The sequence below is a fragment of the Sesamum indicum genome, linkage group LG8, assembly GCF_000512975.1.
Source record: "Sesamum indicum cultivar Zhongzhi No. 13 linkage group LG8, S_indicum_v1.0, whole genome shotgun sequence".
NCBI lineage: Eukaryota > Viridiplantae > Streptophyta > Magnoliopsida > Lamiales > Pedaliaceae > Sesamum > Sesamum indicum.
The window spans coordinates 10,073,954-10,088,153 of record NC_026152.1 but is presented as its reverse complement, the minus strand read 5'-3'; the positions used below and the strand labels follow the sequence as shown (position 1 = coordinate 10,088,153).

Genomic DNA, 14,200 nt, shown 5'->3' with positions numbered 1-14,200 from the left:
ATTATTAACTTTTTATTTATTGTATTTTTTTAATAAAAAAATATCCACTTAGTTCATAAAAAAAATTTATACACAATTTTTAAAAATAAATAAAATTATAATTTATATTCCACAAAGACATATAGGCATAATTCAACGAAAATTAACAAATTAAATAATTATTATACGACGATTAAAATTAAAGGAGTTTTTAATAATTTTTTTAATAATAAAAATATATTTATAATTATATCAATTTTAGAGGAACTCGTTGATGATTTTTTCTATATGACTCTATTTTTAGCTACATAAACTTGATGTCCCTGTAATTTAGTGACAACTACCATCACATCTGGGAACATTAAATTTCAATTACAATTTACCATCCATTCTGGAAAATAATTGCGTTTTTATTGCATGAGGAGTTGTACGTTTGTTCTTGAGCTTGCTCGAGATTTTAATGAAATTTATTTTTGAATTAATGGCTCTCGAACCAATTTTGAAATTAAATTTTCAATTAATGGTTCTTGATTTTACTCAAGATGTATCTAAATTTAAATTTTCAATTTTAAATTTTATCATGGACAAATCAAACCCGAAATCTAAACTGATTTTAAAGCCTTAAAGCGGGTCCCAGTGCGGGTTTAGGATATTAGTGGTTCGAATTTGGACCCATTCTCATTATTATTATTATTTTTTGTATAATTACATAATATAAAATATTTTTGGTCATAGTATATAAAAGACATGTGTAATGTATTTATACTTATATATAATACATAAACTTAATATTTTTATAAATTAAAATAATAATATAAATAGTTTAGAAATATTTTAATGTGTATATAAGCAACACATATTCTAAATTTTTTAATATTTCAATGCTTAAATCATGCACATATAAATTTTTCAAAAAAAAAAAAAAAGTTAACCTTTTGATAATAATATTGTTTTAAAAAAATTATAATCTTTCATATTTTAAAATATTAACCAGATCCAAACAGAAGGATCCTGGGTCCAGCCTAAAATTTGATTTATGGGTGCGGATCTCAATTTTTAGCAAACCCATCCCATTGCCATCCATAATAGGAAGTAACTCGAAACGACGCCATCCATGATAGGAACTAACTCGAAACGAGTACAATACATTTGATTCTATTTTAACGAGAGATGAATAAAATTAAAATACTTCCAAGTGATATTTTTCAGATTTTGGTAAATTAAATAATTATAAGTCCCTTAATAAATTGGTTCAAACTCTATTAAAATGCTAAATTCGGATATTGGTATTATCTACAATAACAAACATACCATTTATTCTCGGCTGACAATATCCAATAATACTACTTATAAATCTGTGTACCCACATAGACCATGAGCTGTTGGTTACATTCCATGCTGCATTTCAGATCCATGTTCCATATACCATACCATGTCTGAAGTTTAGTACTTTCAATTTCAGATGGAAACATCTCTTTTCAAACTTCATTTACTTGAATTACATAAACTAGAAACAAAAACACAAAGGGAATTGTAAGATTATTAGGCAACAGAGGAGAAATTTCCAGATCAAATTCTCTGTTTCACCTTGAGGATGGTGTAACATATGCAGAGCCATAGAGGCAGCAAAATACGAGACTACATATCGAGTATATACCTACTGGAAACATATATTAGCAAGAAAAAGCTGCATCATCATCGAGCTGTGGGATTCATACTAGCTGCACAAAATCATACACTTTATTACGACCCATGATTTTACCCTGATTTGAAAAGAGATTATCTGTAAATGTTGCCGCACCATTCCTCTAGTGGTCGACCTCCTCAGAAGGTCTGGCTTTTCCAGCATAGACGTATTGCAGCTCTGACTTCCATGTCTGCAGAACACCACATCAGAGGAAGCAAGTGTGTAAAGATAATCTCCAGAAGGGTTTTGTTAATGACGTACAGAAATAATTTGATAGTGATGTTAATCGATAGCAGGTTCAACAATCAACACTTCAATATTCAGCAAATTTATCCATTTGACATAATGGGGGAGAGAAGGAGAAAGAGAGAAGACGAAGAAGAAGAATAGAAGAAGCAGCATGTGAATGCTCACCTCATGTCTGAAGGAAAGCCGAATATTTGGCACATTAGTCTTGTGTATATCGTTACCTCTTGGCCCTCTCTTAAAATACACATCTCCTAGCCAGTGCACCTACAAAAACAATCCAGATAATCTATTAGCAAACTAATTAAGTATTGAAGTTAAACCCAAAGGCCTATTTAGGTATTCCCTCATGAAAATCAGCAAGAAAGTATTAGTATGCTCTTTTTGCAGTATTAATTCACCATCGTATAATATAACCAATGCTAAAAACTGAAGGGAATAACCATGTCAACTTCTCTGTCCCACTCAATTAAAAGCTTAAGAAATCCAGACCCAGAGGATTCGGAAGCCACGAGTATAGTAGCCAAAGTCACGACAGGATTTGTTTCAAATGAGAAACAATGTAGGCTGGAGAACATAGTTGAATATTCAATTCAGTTAGTGTTCAGTGTTACTATATGTGTGAACAGTCATCAGTTCACAAATTAATGACTACTTCGCTTGAACATTAGATTTTTGTAAAATCTAACAAGTTAAAGTCATTAATGACTGAAGGAAATTCTTCCAATGCTGTATTCATTTCTTGTTAATTCAAACATTTCAAAGGACAAAATCACCATTGGAAAACACAAATGTTGCCCCAGCTTAACCACTGTACATTATGACAAAGTATGCCACACAGATGTAATGGTGCTTGTGCCGAATTTGAAAGCATTGCGTGAAGTTACTTCTTATTGTTAGGCTCAGGCCAACATGATTAAAACCATGAGCTAGTTTTGACAATTATGAAAGTTATGATTAAAGTAGAGACACTTTAGTAAGTTATATCACTGGAAGCCACTGACATGTACAGGCTTTTCTGATCATGATAGAGATTTGTGTTCTTCTACTTGTTTCTAAGCAAGAAAAAATGCTCAAAGCAGGAAAGTAGAACATAACAAAGGAGACACACTTTGGAGATAAAAAGCAAACGCTCCTTTTCATGATGTTAGGACGTTCCATTCCTCATGAACAAGTAGAGACTTTCTGGGGAATAAGGTATCACATTTTCCTTTTATTTTCCCTTGGTAGGTGGATTTAATTGAAATTTTATTCATCAAAATCGGTAAAATTGAGAGGTATTCCATCCAAGAACGCAATAACCATGCCTAAGTGATGGCATAAGGAACATGGCACATCTCCCCCAAGACCTACCATCAATGAGGCAGAAAGCAGAAAAGCTAATTTCAAAGGAAAAATCAGCTGACATGGAACATCCACTGTCATGCACCTGAATATTGTATCATATGCTCTTAATTTCCGTTCTACCAATACACCTGCAGTCCTCCACCTCCTACAACAAACTATTCCTTCTTTTTAGCAGCAATCAGCAAAAATAAAATCACTTCAAGTTTTGATTTTATTCGGAAAAAGGCTAACTAATTGTCATGCCGCTCTTGCTGCCTCCACACACTTAATATTACTAAAACCTTGAAAATGGTGAAATATAATCAGCCAAGCAACATTCTAAGTTAAGTGAGAAAATATAGAGGAAAATCATCAAGAACATTAATAGCTAATGCTGGAAATGCCATCATTTTCTAACCTTGGCTGCATGAGGGAAACCAGACTGATAGAGAGAATTTCTAGCTATCTCACAAAGGTCACACGAACTAAGCTTCCATACCTGAATAATAATAATAACAACAACAACAACAATAATAAATCATGCAAGACACATACATTGGCATTGAAGAATGGATGGGGAGAAAGACAAACCTTTGCCGCTACACTATATTCTTCAACAAGAGGTTCTTTAGTTAAATGGATTTGTAGAGGATCATCAGTCGATAGCGAGACATTTAAGCCACGCTGGAAGAACATTGGAAATGGATTGCGATGATAATCCAAGAAGAGCGAGTTGTTGCTTAGGGGCGACATAGCTAAACCAATCTGAATAGCAAAATCCGTTCATGTTCATTTGTAAATTTCATAATATAGAAGATATAATAAAGAAGAACACTGGATATGGGTAGTGATAATAATCTAAGAAGAGCGAGTTGTTGCTCAGCAGTGACATACTTAAAACAATCTGAAGAGTTAAAATCAGTTCACATCCATTTGTTATTAAGATATTTGGAATTAGAGGACGAACCAACCTCACAATGAGAAGCTGTATTATTGCAGAATATGATTACTTGCTATCAATTTTCTCTTACTGTATATCTTGCACTAAATTTATATTCAGGTTGCATCTACATGTATCATAACATAGATCTGGCTGTCCTTGATGTCAATTCATTATCCAATTTTAAAGAATTCACATGGATTATCAAATCAGACTTGCATCAATAAATTCTGCATGCATCACCCGAAGTGGTTAAACCCATGTTAGCAAGCTGATAAGGCAAAATCCAGCAGATTAACTAACCTGAGCGAGATAGTAAAGATATTGCAGGACTGGGGATTTTCGCAAATTTATTCCATGTGATATATTATGACATAGAAGGAACCCAGCAGCTAAATGGTCAACATCTCCAGCCTGCATGAGATGGCTTTTAAAAACATACTGGAAAAACATAAGGTATCATCATGTTGTCAGCGAAAGATGAATCAGAATACAACCTCCCCACAGTGAGGACGAAATCTGATGGTCGGTAGCCCTTTTGATTCACGGAGCTGACAGAAAATTATGAGAAAGAAAAAGGAACATTAGACACATTTCTGTATACATAATGCAAAATTTAACAATGAAATGTAGTGGGTGTTTAATCTCAAAATGTAGAAAATGTTTCCTGGCGTAGTAATTAAAAATTCCCTCATTTTCTATATGCCTTTAACCTAGCTGCATTTCCCTACTCCCCGTTCTCCTAGCTCCTATTTCCTCCAGAAAGGTCTCAATAGGCTCATCAGACCAATAATGTAATAGTTTGATGTTTGTCTTCGAAGGAATCGAATGCAATTCAGCTCATTGTTAGGAACATATTAACCTTGTTAAGTGTATATAAGTTCGCATAGCAGTAATAAGCATAGTAAGAAAAGGCGGGGTTGAATTCATTTGTCCATTCTGATGGAGTTGGCATATGCTTGGTTGGACGCCTCTCAGGCTTACTTTCATCATCAACTATGTCAAAGCCCACAACCTGTACCACAAAAACATTACATGAAAGGAAATAAAAAAAAGTGAGTATCCATAAGGGAAGCAACCATAATTGACCTTCTACCAAATAAATGAGAAGATGATTTCAATCCTGGATAGTAATCTTGAAAGCAGTAAGTACTTACTAGCTGAGAATATAGAGGAACAACAATTTTAAAGCACTGGCAGCTAATTGAGTACAAAATAAGCCATAATTTTAATGTTTATTTTTCCAAAGTGTTTGCTGAGTGTTCTTTTGTATAAAAGAAAAAAGAGCATGCTTACAAGTTAAGTAGTGTAAAGATAACGAATTGAATATAGCATAAACAAAACCCACGAACTCATTGTTGCAAAATAAGATAAGTGACACAAATTTTACCATCCAACAAAACTAAGACCTCAAGAATAATTATGAATGTAGCCTGAGTTACACCAGTTTCTTCTTACATTGACCATGAGCCTAATACTAGAAAAAAGAACAAAAAAGAAAGTGCTTTTACATCAAAACCCATAAATATACTAGAAAGTTCATCAAAGGGGTAGTTGGGCAGCTCCGCCGTCAATGCCCCACCAGCCTGGTCGCAAGGGGCAGGCTGCTGTGGCATTTCCGGTCGCCTTGGAACCAAATCCCTTTAAAAATGGTATGTAGTTGAACCAATTCATTCGAAAGCATTTCATCTATTTAAGAGCAAGAAGGATGTGCAGAATCTCAATGCAATATACCAGACCAGATTGCATAACAATAGATGCATGACATGACATGGCACATGGAACAATTCCTTAAGCAAATGCAGAACTTATAATAGACTGCACTCTTAGGGTGTTTGTCTAAGCTTATTTAAAACATCTTATAAGCCCTTACGTGTTATAAGATATTTTAAGAGCTTATAAGATGTTGGATCTTATTTTAAAAATAAGATCCTAAAGCATTTGAATAAGATAAGATATTAAAGCTTATAAAATGTTTTCACATCTTTTGAGATGTTAGGTTGTTTGGACGATAAGCTCTTTTTATTTGTAAAATGACCGGGACAAGTTACCATTAAAATCAACTAGCTATTTCTTGACATATTTTGTATAATCCTTAATATACTTACAAAATATTACAAATTAGTTTATATCCGAATAAAAAGTTAATAATAATCTTTCTATTTTACAAAAATGAAAAATTTGACATGAGAATTAATACAAATGTAAGCTAATATTGAATTTTTGTACAACATTAGGTGGCATAAAATAAGGCTTGAGAGAGAGAGAGAGAGAGACAATCCTTCATCGAATATGTGAAGGTTAAAATTGTTTGTCTTTATGAAATATTAATGATATAGAGCTCATATTTTTTAAAAGATTTTATAAGCTCTTTTCAGAAAATATTGCCAAACGGTTTGCAAGAGCTCATTTGAGGAGCTTATAAGCTTAGCCAAACACCCTGTTAATCAAAAATGATTCTTGGAAAAGCAAATGAAGACCATCGTTGGGGACAAGATGACAAGAGTTAAGTACCAAAGCAGACCTGTAATAAGAAAACATGTAACTGAGGATGGGAATTCGGATCCACAGTGGCTTCAAAAAGTGGAATAAAGATATTGTCCAATATATTCTGAAAGGATGTTACTGTCCCCATACTCCTGTACACATTGTATAACTTTGGCAACTGCAGAGTTCAACCATGAAACATAATATAAGTCTCCAAAACCGAGAGAGATAAGTGCAAACATGCTACATACTAAATCTGAGAACTGAGAAGCAACTACAAATGCAAAATAAAATATGGATATCTATCAAGAAGGCACAGACACTGTTCTTCCCAATAGCTCGTTTTGAATTACAGTTTTTGCCTAAAGACTAGTGCTTCAAGGGTCAAGTTCAATGTTAGAGACACGTGGTACTAGATCATGAATGATATGCCAGGAACCAACATTGGACCAGGCTATGTTCGTTTATTCCTTCTCAGTTTTAGTTTACAATTTTCATTTATGTGAGAACTTGTTTGTTTTTATGTGCTTTTGGCTGGAATTTTTTTTATCATCTTCTTGCCTCAATTATTACATTATATTTATATACGAATTTACATATATTTCAATAGCTAATTTAATAAAATGACAATAAATAAAAAGATACAACTATTTCAGCTAACCCAAACACATGTTATTTTCACAAATACAAAATAGAAATACATCTTTGTGTTTGGAAAAAGGAAATAAATATGATACAGAACACTGCCTTCATAATACAAATGTTGTCTATCAACTCAAATACAAAATAAAAGCATTAGATTATAAGAAAGAGGACTCGGAAAAATAGAGATGACAGTAGCTAGCCATATCACTGTCTACTTCCTGATTCTGTATCCTCTACCATGAATATTTATCAAAATGCAGGAAAAGGCTCTAGAATACGGAACCATCAGGACCAGACACCCTATGTATGCACATTTTTGGATATATGAATGTATAAAGCTGGATAATCAATATAGTTGCACAAATCCAAAAGCTTGAGTTACATGCAACCCATTGTTTGGGCCAAGCCAAAGAATGAAACCCATTTCAAGAAACCCAAAGATCGAGGCCACAACAATTAATTCTGAGTCCTCCAATTAGGTATGCTAAAAGAAAAAGTATTCTGAAGTAACAGAAACCAACAGTGAAATTTCAGTTGGCGGGCATGTAGAGAGCTACTGACCAGAAATGGCTTTGTTTTACCTGAATCAACCAAACAGCATTTTCACTATAAATCCCGTTGTTTACAAACCAACTTGCCAGCTGATCCCATTCACTCTGTTTCCTCCCATAAATTGATATTCGGTACTCAGCCAGCTGAAAAGAGCAAGTGAAATTTGAATTTCTGGAAGAACAGTAAGTGACATTAAGTAATCTGAAATCACAAAACCAACATTCTCCTCATATTTACCTCCTTTCCAGATCTTCATAATGTAACATTTGGTTAGAGCATAATAAGGGGCCCCTTTGCATGTATATCGATGATTAAATGGTTGTCTACGCACACTCTTCTAAGTGGGTGTTTGGCTAAGCTTAGAAGCTCTTCAAAATATGTTATAAGATGTTCAAGAATTTTTAAGATGTTAAAACCGTTTGGCATATTTTTTTTTAATAAGAGTGTATAATATCTGAAATAATATGTTTTGGATTTTATAAGATCTTTTGAAAAAGGTAAACTTTCTTAGAGTTTTCTTTTTTATAACATCTTATAAGCTCTATGTAATTAAGAATTCAGAATTAGAATTCTACCCTTGACATAATTCACATTTTTTTTAAGAATAGAATATTCTCGGTCTCCAACTCCCCCCCACCCCCTTCGTATATAACTATATTCAATTCACACTTATGTAATTAGTAATTGATCTCCAATTATTATCGTTACAGAAAAATAAAATGCTATTGATATTATATTTGTTAAAAATAATATAGACACAAACATTCAATTATATGACTTAAATTTGTCATTGCAATTAAAAAAAAAATTATATATATGTATCAATTATATACTTATGTTAATATTTGACTAGTATGAATGTTAATATTTTTTTATGTAAAAATTTAGGTACTAATTCGTCGATTTTTTATTTTTGTAAAAAAGATATGTATTAAATTTTTATTTGGATTTAAACTAATTAGTACTATTTATGAAAGTCTTTTTAGAAAGATTTAATACAAACCATGTCAATGAATAGCTACTTATTTGATCTAATGCATGGTATCATGTCCTTTTTTTTGTCGTTTTACCAATAAAAATACCTTATGCAAAACACAGTAACATCTTATAAAATGTTTATATGTCTTATACTCTTATTTTATCCAAACGCTTGAGTAACTTATTTTTAAAATAAAATCCAACATCTTATAACCTCCTAAAATATCTTATAAGATGTTTTAGAAAAACTTAGCCAAACACCCTATAAATCATGGATTAAGATAATATCCCTAATAAAAATAAAGATACAGCTGTCCCTGTAGGTCAATGAGACAAATTCCACAGAATGTGTCTCCACCATGACTTCATTTCTTGTTGGTATTTTAATCTTTGACCGAAAAACAAAAATGTGCACTTTGAAAATAACCAAGAATATACAAACATAGTGGAAAAATTCCAAATGATGTACTACTGTGAGGTGTTAGCCTCATAAGTCCAACCAACTCAGAAGCTTTACCATAACTATTATCAATATTTTAAAACTTCAGATATCTTCATATTTGTGTCGAAGTCAATATGTATTTATGCTGCGGGACTTGTTTAAGCTTTCAATCCAATATTAGAAGAAAGAACAAATCCCCATCTTGTTCAAGTATGAGACAACTGATGACCAGAAGGTGAATTTCAGTGAGCATATATAAATTTTCAACTAAGACCAAACCCAACAGTGTACTTTAATCTAAAAAGCAACAAGGCACAAGAGAGAATTACAAATTTAGCTATCTTCAGATCCATTTCATTTTCATTTTCATTTTGTAAAATATTTTGTTGAAAATGGTTTGAGAAAATCCCCTTGGAGAATGTGTGAAAGCGAAAAGATGTTTGAATTGAGTTAGCTGAATAACATATTCCGGTACTGGTCTCCAAATGTAAAATAGAAGTGTTCTTTGAGAACAGAGCTTAGATCTTTTTAAAAACAGTGTGTAAGCTTTGACAAGAAGGTTGAAAATTAGGAAAGAAAACTTCGGAAATAGGGTTGTTTCGTATGTTTTAGAAAAAGAGCTAAACAAACTTTTCAAACTAAAAACAGTATTTTAGGGGAAATGAGACCAAAGATAGCTATTATTTATCTTCATTGTTAAGTTTATTGCCACTACCAAGCAACTACCCAGAGCTTATGCATATTGCGATATTTGACACCAGCAGTACAAAAATAGTTAATGTGTATAAATATATGGAAGAAACCCATGAAAAGCATAATTTCATGAAAAAGATAAAACTGCACAGGATGATGAAAAAATACCTGGTATTTGCTTGCTTCCAGATCTGACAGAACCTGCTTTGTCACTTCGGCTAGGAAACGCCCTAATAAGAGGAACAATTAACTTTGTTAACGTTTAGACCATTATCAACATATATTTTTCATTTCGAGCATTTGAATTCATGATTCTATGTAAAAGCAATGACCTTGTCTTCTATAAGTTAGAAGTCATTGAAAGAATAAGCATGTGGAAACCATTTGATCATTTATTTATTTTTAAATAATTTCTAGCAGCTCCATGAGTATCCAGATGAATTATATAGGCGATAAGATCCTAAAGCAGGAAAAGAGAATCTAAAACGTATTGTCAAGTAACTGATTTTATATTCCCTGCTCATTTCCATCATAATAATCAAGGGACGCAATTATTTGATCACAGTGAACAAATCACATGATGGTAATCAAGCTACAACTATAATGGAGAAGAGCTTATATACATCCATCAAGAATAGCAAACTTCAATACAAATAGCAAAAAGTATACCCTAAATCCATCTTGACCAGATGTACAGTTCCCATAGTTGTTACAGGGAGGAATATAGTATTCAGCTTCGTACTATTTCCGAGTTTGGCTGACAATCAATAAATTGTCGACAAATCAATTTAAAGATAATGCATGTCTACATTGTTCGATATGAAGCTAACCTTGGATGAGATTATCCTGCTTCAGAAAGATTTCTCTAAGCCTACTCTGTCCACAAGGATTATACTTGAGATTGAATTTGTCAAATCGATGAAAGGTACTCTTGTCAGCATGCACATCCAACAAATCTACATTAAGATCATACCTGCGTGAAGACCACCCATTGAAAGGACAACCGAGAAACTATAACCTCCAAAGAAAATGCATTTTAAATAAACATAATACAAACCCTGTTAAATCCAAACTGTCAAAGACTTCTTTCAGTGTAAGATATTGACCATCACGGTAGATAACAACCTGCAACAGAATAAAGCATAACATGTTTTTCCCAAAAAAAAGAGCATAACATTGGAGCATCAACGGAGGAACTTAATAGAACTGCAAGCATTACTAGAATATGCTTATTAATACCTCATCTGGTTCTTTTTTTAACTTCGACTTGATGAACCGAAGAAGATGCTTTTGGTTCATGCAAGCAGAATGATGCACATGAGTATCAACTTTCCTTATATTGTAAAAATCACGATGAGGTGCACTTTTCTGAGCTACAAATTCTCTATCCGCATTCACCAACAAATGGAGGCGGAATTTCTGTGATCAGGTCAAATTTATTACTGATTCAAAATGATAACATATTTAATGCTAGAAAAGATTAGTACCAAAGAAAATTACTTCCTCAAGAAATCTTAACCGATGGTGGCATGCAGACCGAACGTTTCCAATAGACATTACTTTCAGGAGATGATGCATATCAGTGAAAAATCTTGTTGAACTTGCAACAGGAAAAAGTTCTTCAGTATCTAAATTATCAAAAACAGACAAAGTAAGAATTTTTAACATCATACTGAAGATATGTATGCATAAGTGTTTTTCGAAGACCAGCCTCCTCAAAACTTACCACTTTCACTGGCATAAACACGTACTACACCATCCTCCATTTTGAAGAAATGCTGCTCACACATCATGGAAACGATACCAGATAAATTATCTGAAACATAAATGATTTAAATTGACAGCTTCTGAAGGGTTGAGGAAGGAAGGAAAACTCACAGAAGATGCTTCAATAGGGACAAAGTGAAATGGATCATTTTTCATCTCTGCTAAACCAGATTTTTTCGTACTTGTCGACCAAGGAGCAACATTTTCCCTGAAAACATATTTCTCTCTCAACTCTAAACATTCATGAATCATCTTCAGCACTTCTTGTTCTTCAACACTCACAGAGTCTGATTTCATATTATGAAGAGAATCAGAAATAGAACCTAGTAATACATGACACATAACTAGAAAGAAGAGAAGCATACAAGGTAAAAAGGCAAAGGATGATGCAAATTGCAAACTAAAATCTCAAATCCTTGAGGAAAAGGTGAAATACCAAGCAATGCAGTTGTTGGTGGGAAAATATTGTTGTTAAATACAGGATCATTCGCTACAGTGTTTGCTGGAGCTGTATCTATTTTTCTGTCAGCATGATCTATAGACTCTGCTTCAGTCAATACCGCTTCAGATTCTTGAACGTGAACGTAAATCCCTTTTTCAGTTTGCGTCGCAACAATGGGTTGATTTTCAGTTGTTAGATTTATATCCTGCACATCACAGATACACACCAGTAGGCAACACTCTAGTAAACAAATATTGCTGAATAAAATGGGAGAAGAAAGGAAGGGTTAACGAATGCGTGGGAAATATTATCTACTAGGGATAGAACGCAACCACAAATCTTACAGTCCACCAGATAAGACACAAAAACCAGGATTGGCCCAGAAGGAAAAGATGCTAAAATTCAGTATAGCCACAAAGTCCCAGGTGACATTATTATATTTACTGGTATATCTAGTTCCATGCTCTTAATGAAGCACACAAATGAATTAGTCTTTTGGCCACAGCAGCAACAGCTGGTGTAAATTAGTATAGAATTCTTCAGGAGATTCTATCATTAGTTTCACCAATATGCTTACAGATCCATGCTAAATTCAGGAAGAACATTACTGGTACTCATATGGCGGTTCCACATAGTTCTGATGTTTTCAACAAGTCCCTAAAAAGCAATTATTAAACCTGCAAAAGCCACCTGCCTCCAATCATAAACAGATTTTGCTTGTAGTGGCTACATATTAGGTTATCATTGCAAAAGTCACCTTAAAAACTATTTGAAAGAAGTATATATATGACATTGATAAAGAAAAGACAATCTATGTACAGAATCAATTTACGTTTTGATAGGACAACATATGGTCCTCAGTAATTGGAAGCTCAGTTTCTTCATCATCCGAATCACCAGTGCCTTCAAATGTATAACCACCTGCTGATCTAGGGGTGACAAGCCTACCAGCTGATCCAACTCGCATACTTGTACCAGAATGACCAATGTAGTGCTCCTCTCCTATGTATAGAAAAATGAGATAAACATGAATCTACAAACCAAGTGTATTAGATTGCATAAGAGCAATCCAGACTACCAAATCAGGAATTCAAGCAACATATCAAATTTAGCAATGTGATTCCTTGACGACCCTAAACATTACCAAAGTATTATGACTTCAATGTAGTGTCGTATCCTTGTTCTCAAATGCTCAATGGCCAATTAGTACAGTAAATCCTCTAGTACATCAAAGAGTTTTCACCCCTATAACTGAAATGTGATCACAGGTTCACAAACTTCCAACTTTCTAGAAAAAAAGACTTAGTGAACTCTACAGCAGCTACGTCCATAATACATTACCAAAGCTAATTTCATGCTGCAGACGATGTGGCAACATATACTGTTTAATAATTGGGGGTTGGGGGCATACCGTCCCTCTGATCAGTCCGAATTGGTGGTAAATCAGAAGAAATCAAATCAACTTCACCCAGAGAAGTCGACATCGATGAACGGATAGGGGCACCAGCTCCCTCGCTGCACCACTCATTCTTGGAAACACTCACATTCGGCAAAGAAGACGAAACTCGATAATTCCTCACCTTATCACCATCCTTATCCTCATTATGATCATCAAATGAATTCAACACCTTATTTTTACTTCTCCATATAATGACGTTCCTATCAGTCTCCACGTTTTCACTATACTCCGAATATTCATATTCTTCGTCATCAGAGAGTTGATGGTGGTGGCGGCGTCGGAGGTTGATGAGGCGATCGAGGACTTGATCAACGCTACGCTTGTGGATGTAGAATGCGGAGATAGCCATAACAGAGGCGCCGAACAACGCCGCCACCGCCAGTTGAATCGGTGAAACCGGCGAGAATGGTGGCGGTGGTGAAAACATAGTGTGTGTAGTGCGTGAGTGGAGGTTTTAGTTAGGGGTTTATGAAGGTGGAGACTGTACTTCGCCTCTCAATATATAGTGCAATTGATTAAGGAGAGTTCAGTAATCTAACACATTTTTCGAATCAACG

The 14,200-nt window shown here is 33.9% G+C and overlaps 1 protein-coding gene across 1 annotated transcript; it reads right to left on the bottom strand.

Annotated features, from left to right (window-relative positions):
- Nucleotides 1,455-14,136, bottom strand: LOC105168155 (AMP deaminase). The gene is made up of 20 exons (XM_011088110.2): nt 13,596-14,136; nt 13,017-13,186; nt 12,179-12,389; nt 11,854-12,029; nt 11,702-11,753; nt 11,476-11,603; nt 11,215-11,394; nt 11,033-11,100; nt 10,806-10,948; nt 10,144-10,205; nt 7,892-8,005; nt 6,703-6,843; nt 5,041-5,193; nt 4,676-4,729; nt 4,482-4,592; nt 3,830-4,003; nt 3,657-3,737; nt 2,081-2,179; nt 1,781-1,856; nt 1,455-1,700 (listed from the first exon to the last, which is right to left on the bottom strand). The coding sequence occupies exons 1-19, from the start codon at nt 14,068-14,070 to the stop codon at nt 1,788-1,790; spliced, it is 2,661 nt and encodes an 886-aa protein (XP_011086412.1). The 5' UTR covers nt 14,071-14,136; the 3' UTR covers nt 1,455-1,700; nt 1,781-1,787.

What these genes read in the sequence shown, in the direction of transcription:
- LOC105168155 (XM_011088110.2), bottom strand. Translation starts at nt 14,070, where the DNA reads ATGTTTTCACCACCGCCACCATTCTCGCCGGTTTCACCGATTCAACTG. An exon ending in ATATGTTGTCCTATCAAAAC is followed by an intron (nt 12,390 to 13,016) that starts GTAAATTGATTC and finishes TGTGATGTGCAG; the next exon opens with GATATAAATCTAACAACTGA. An exon ending in TACATGTTTTCTTATTACAG is followed by an intron (nt 5,194 to 6,702) that starts GTCTGCTTTGGT and finishes TTTGTGGTACAG; the next exon opens with GTTGTGGGCTTTGACATAGT.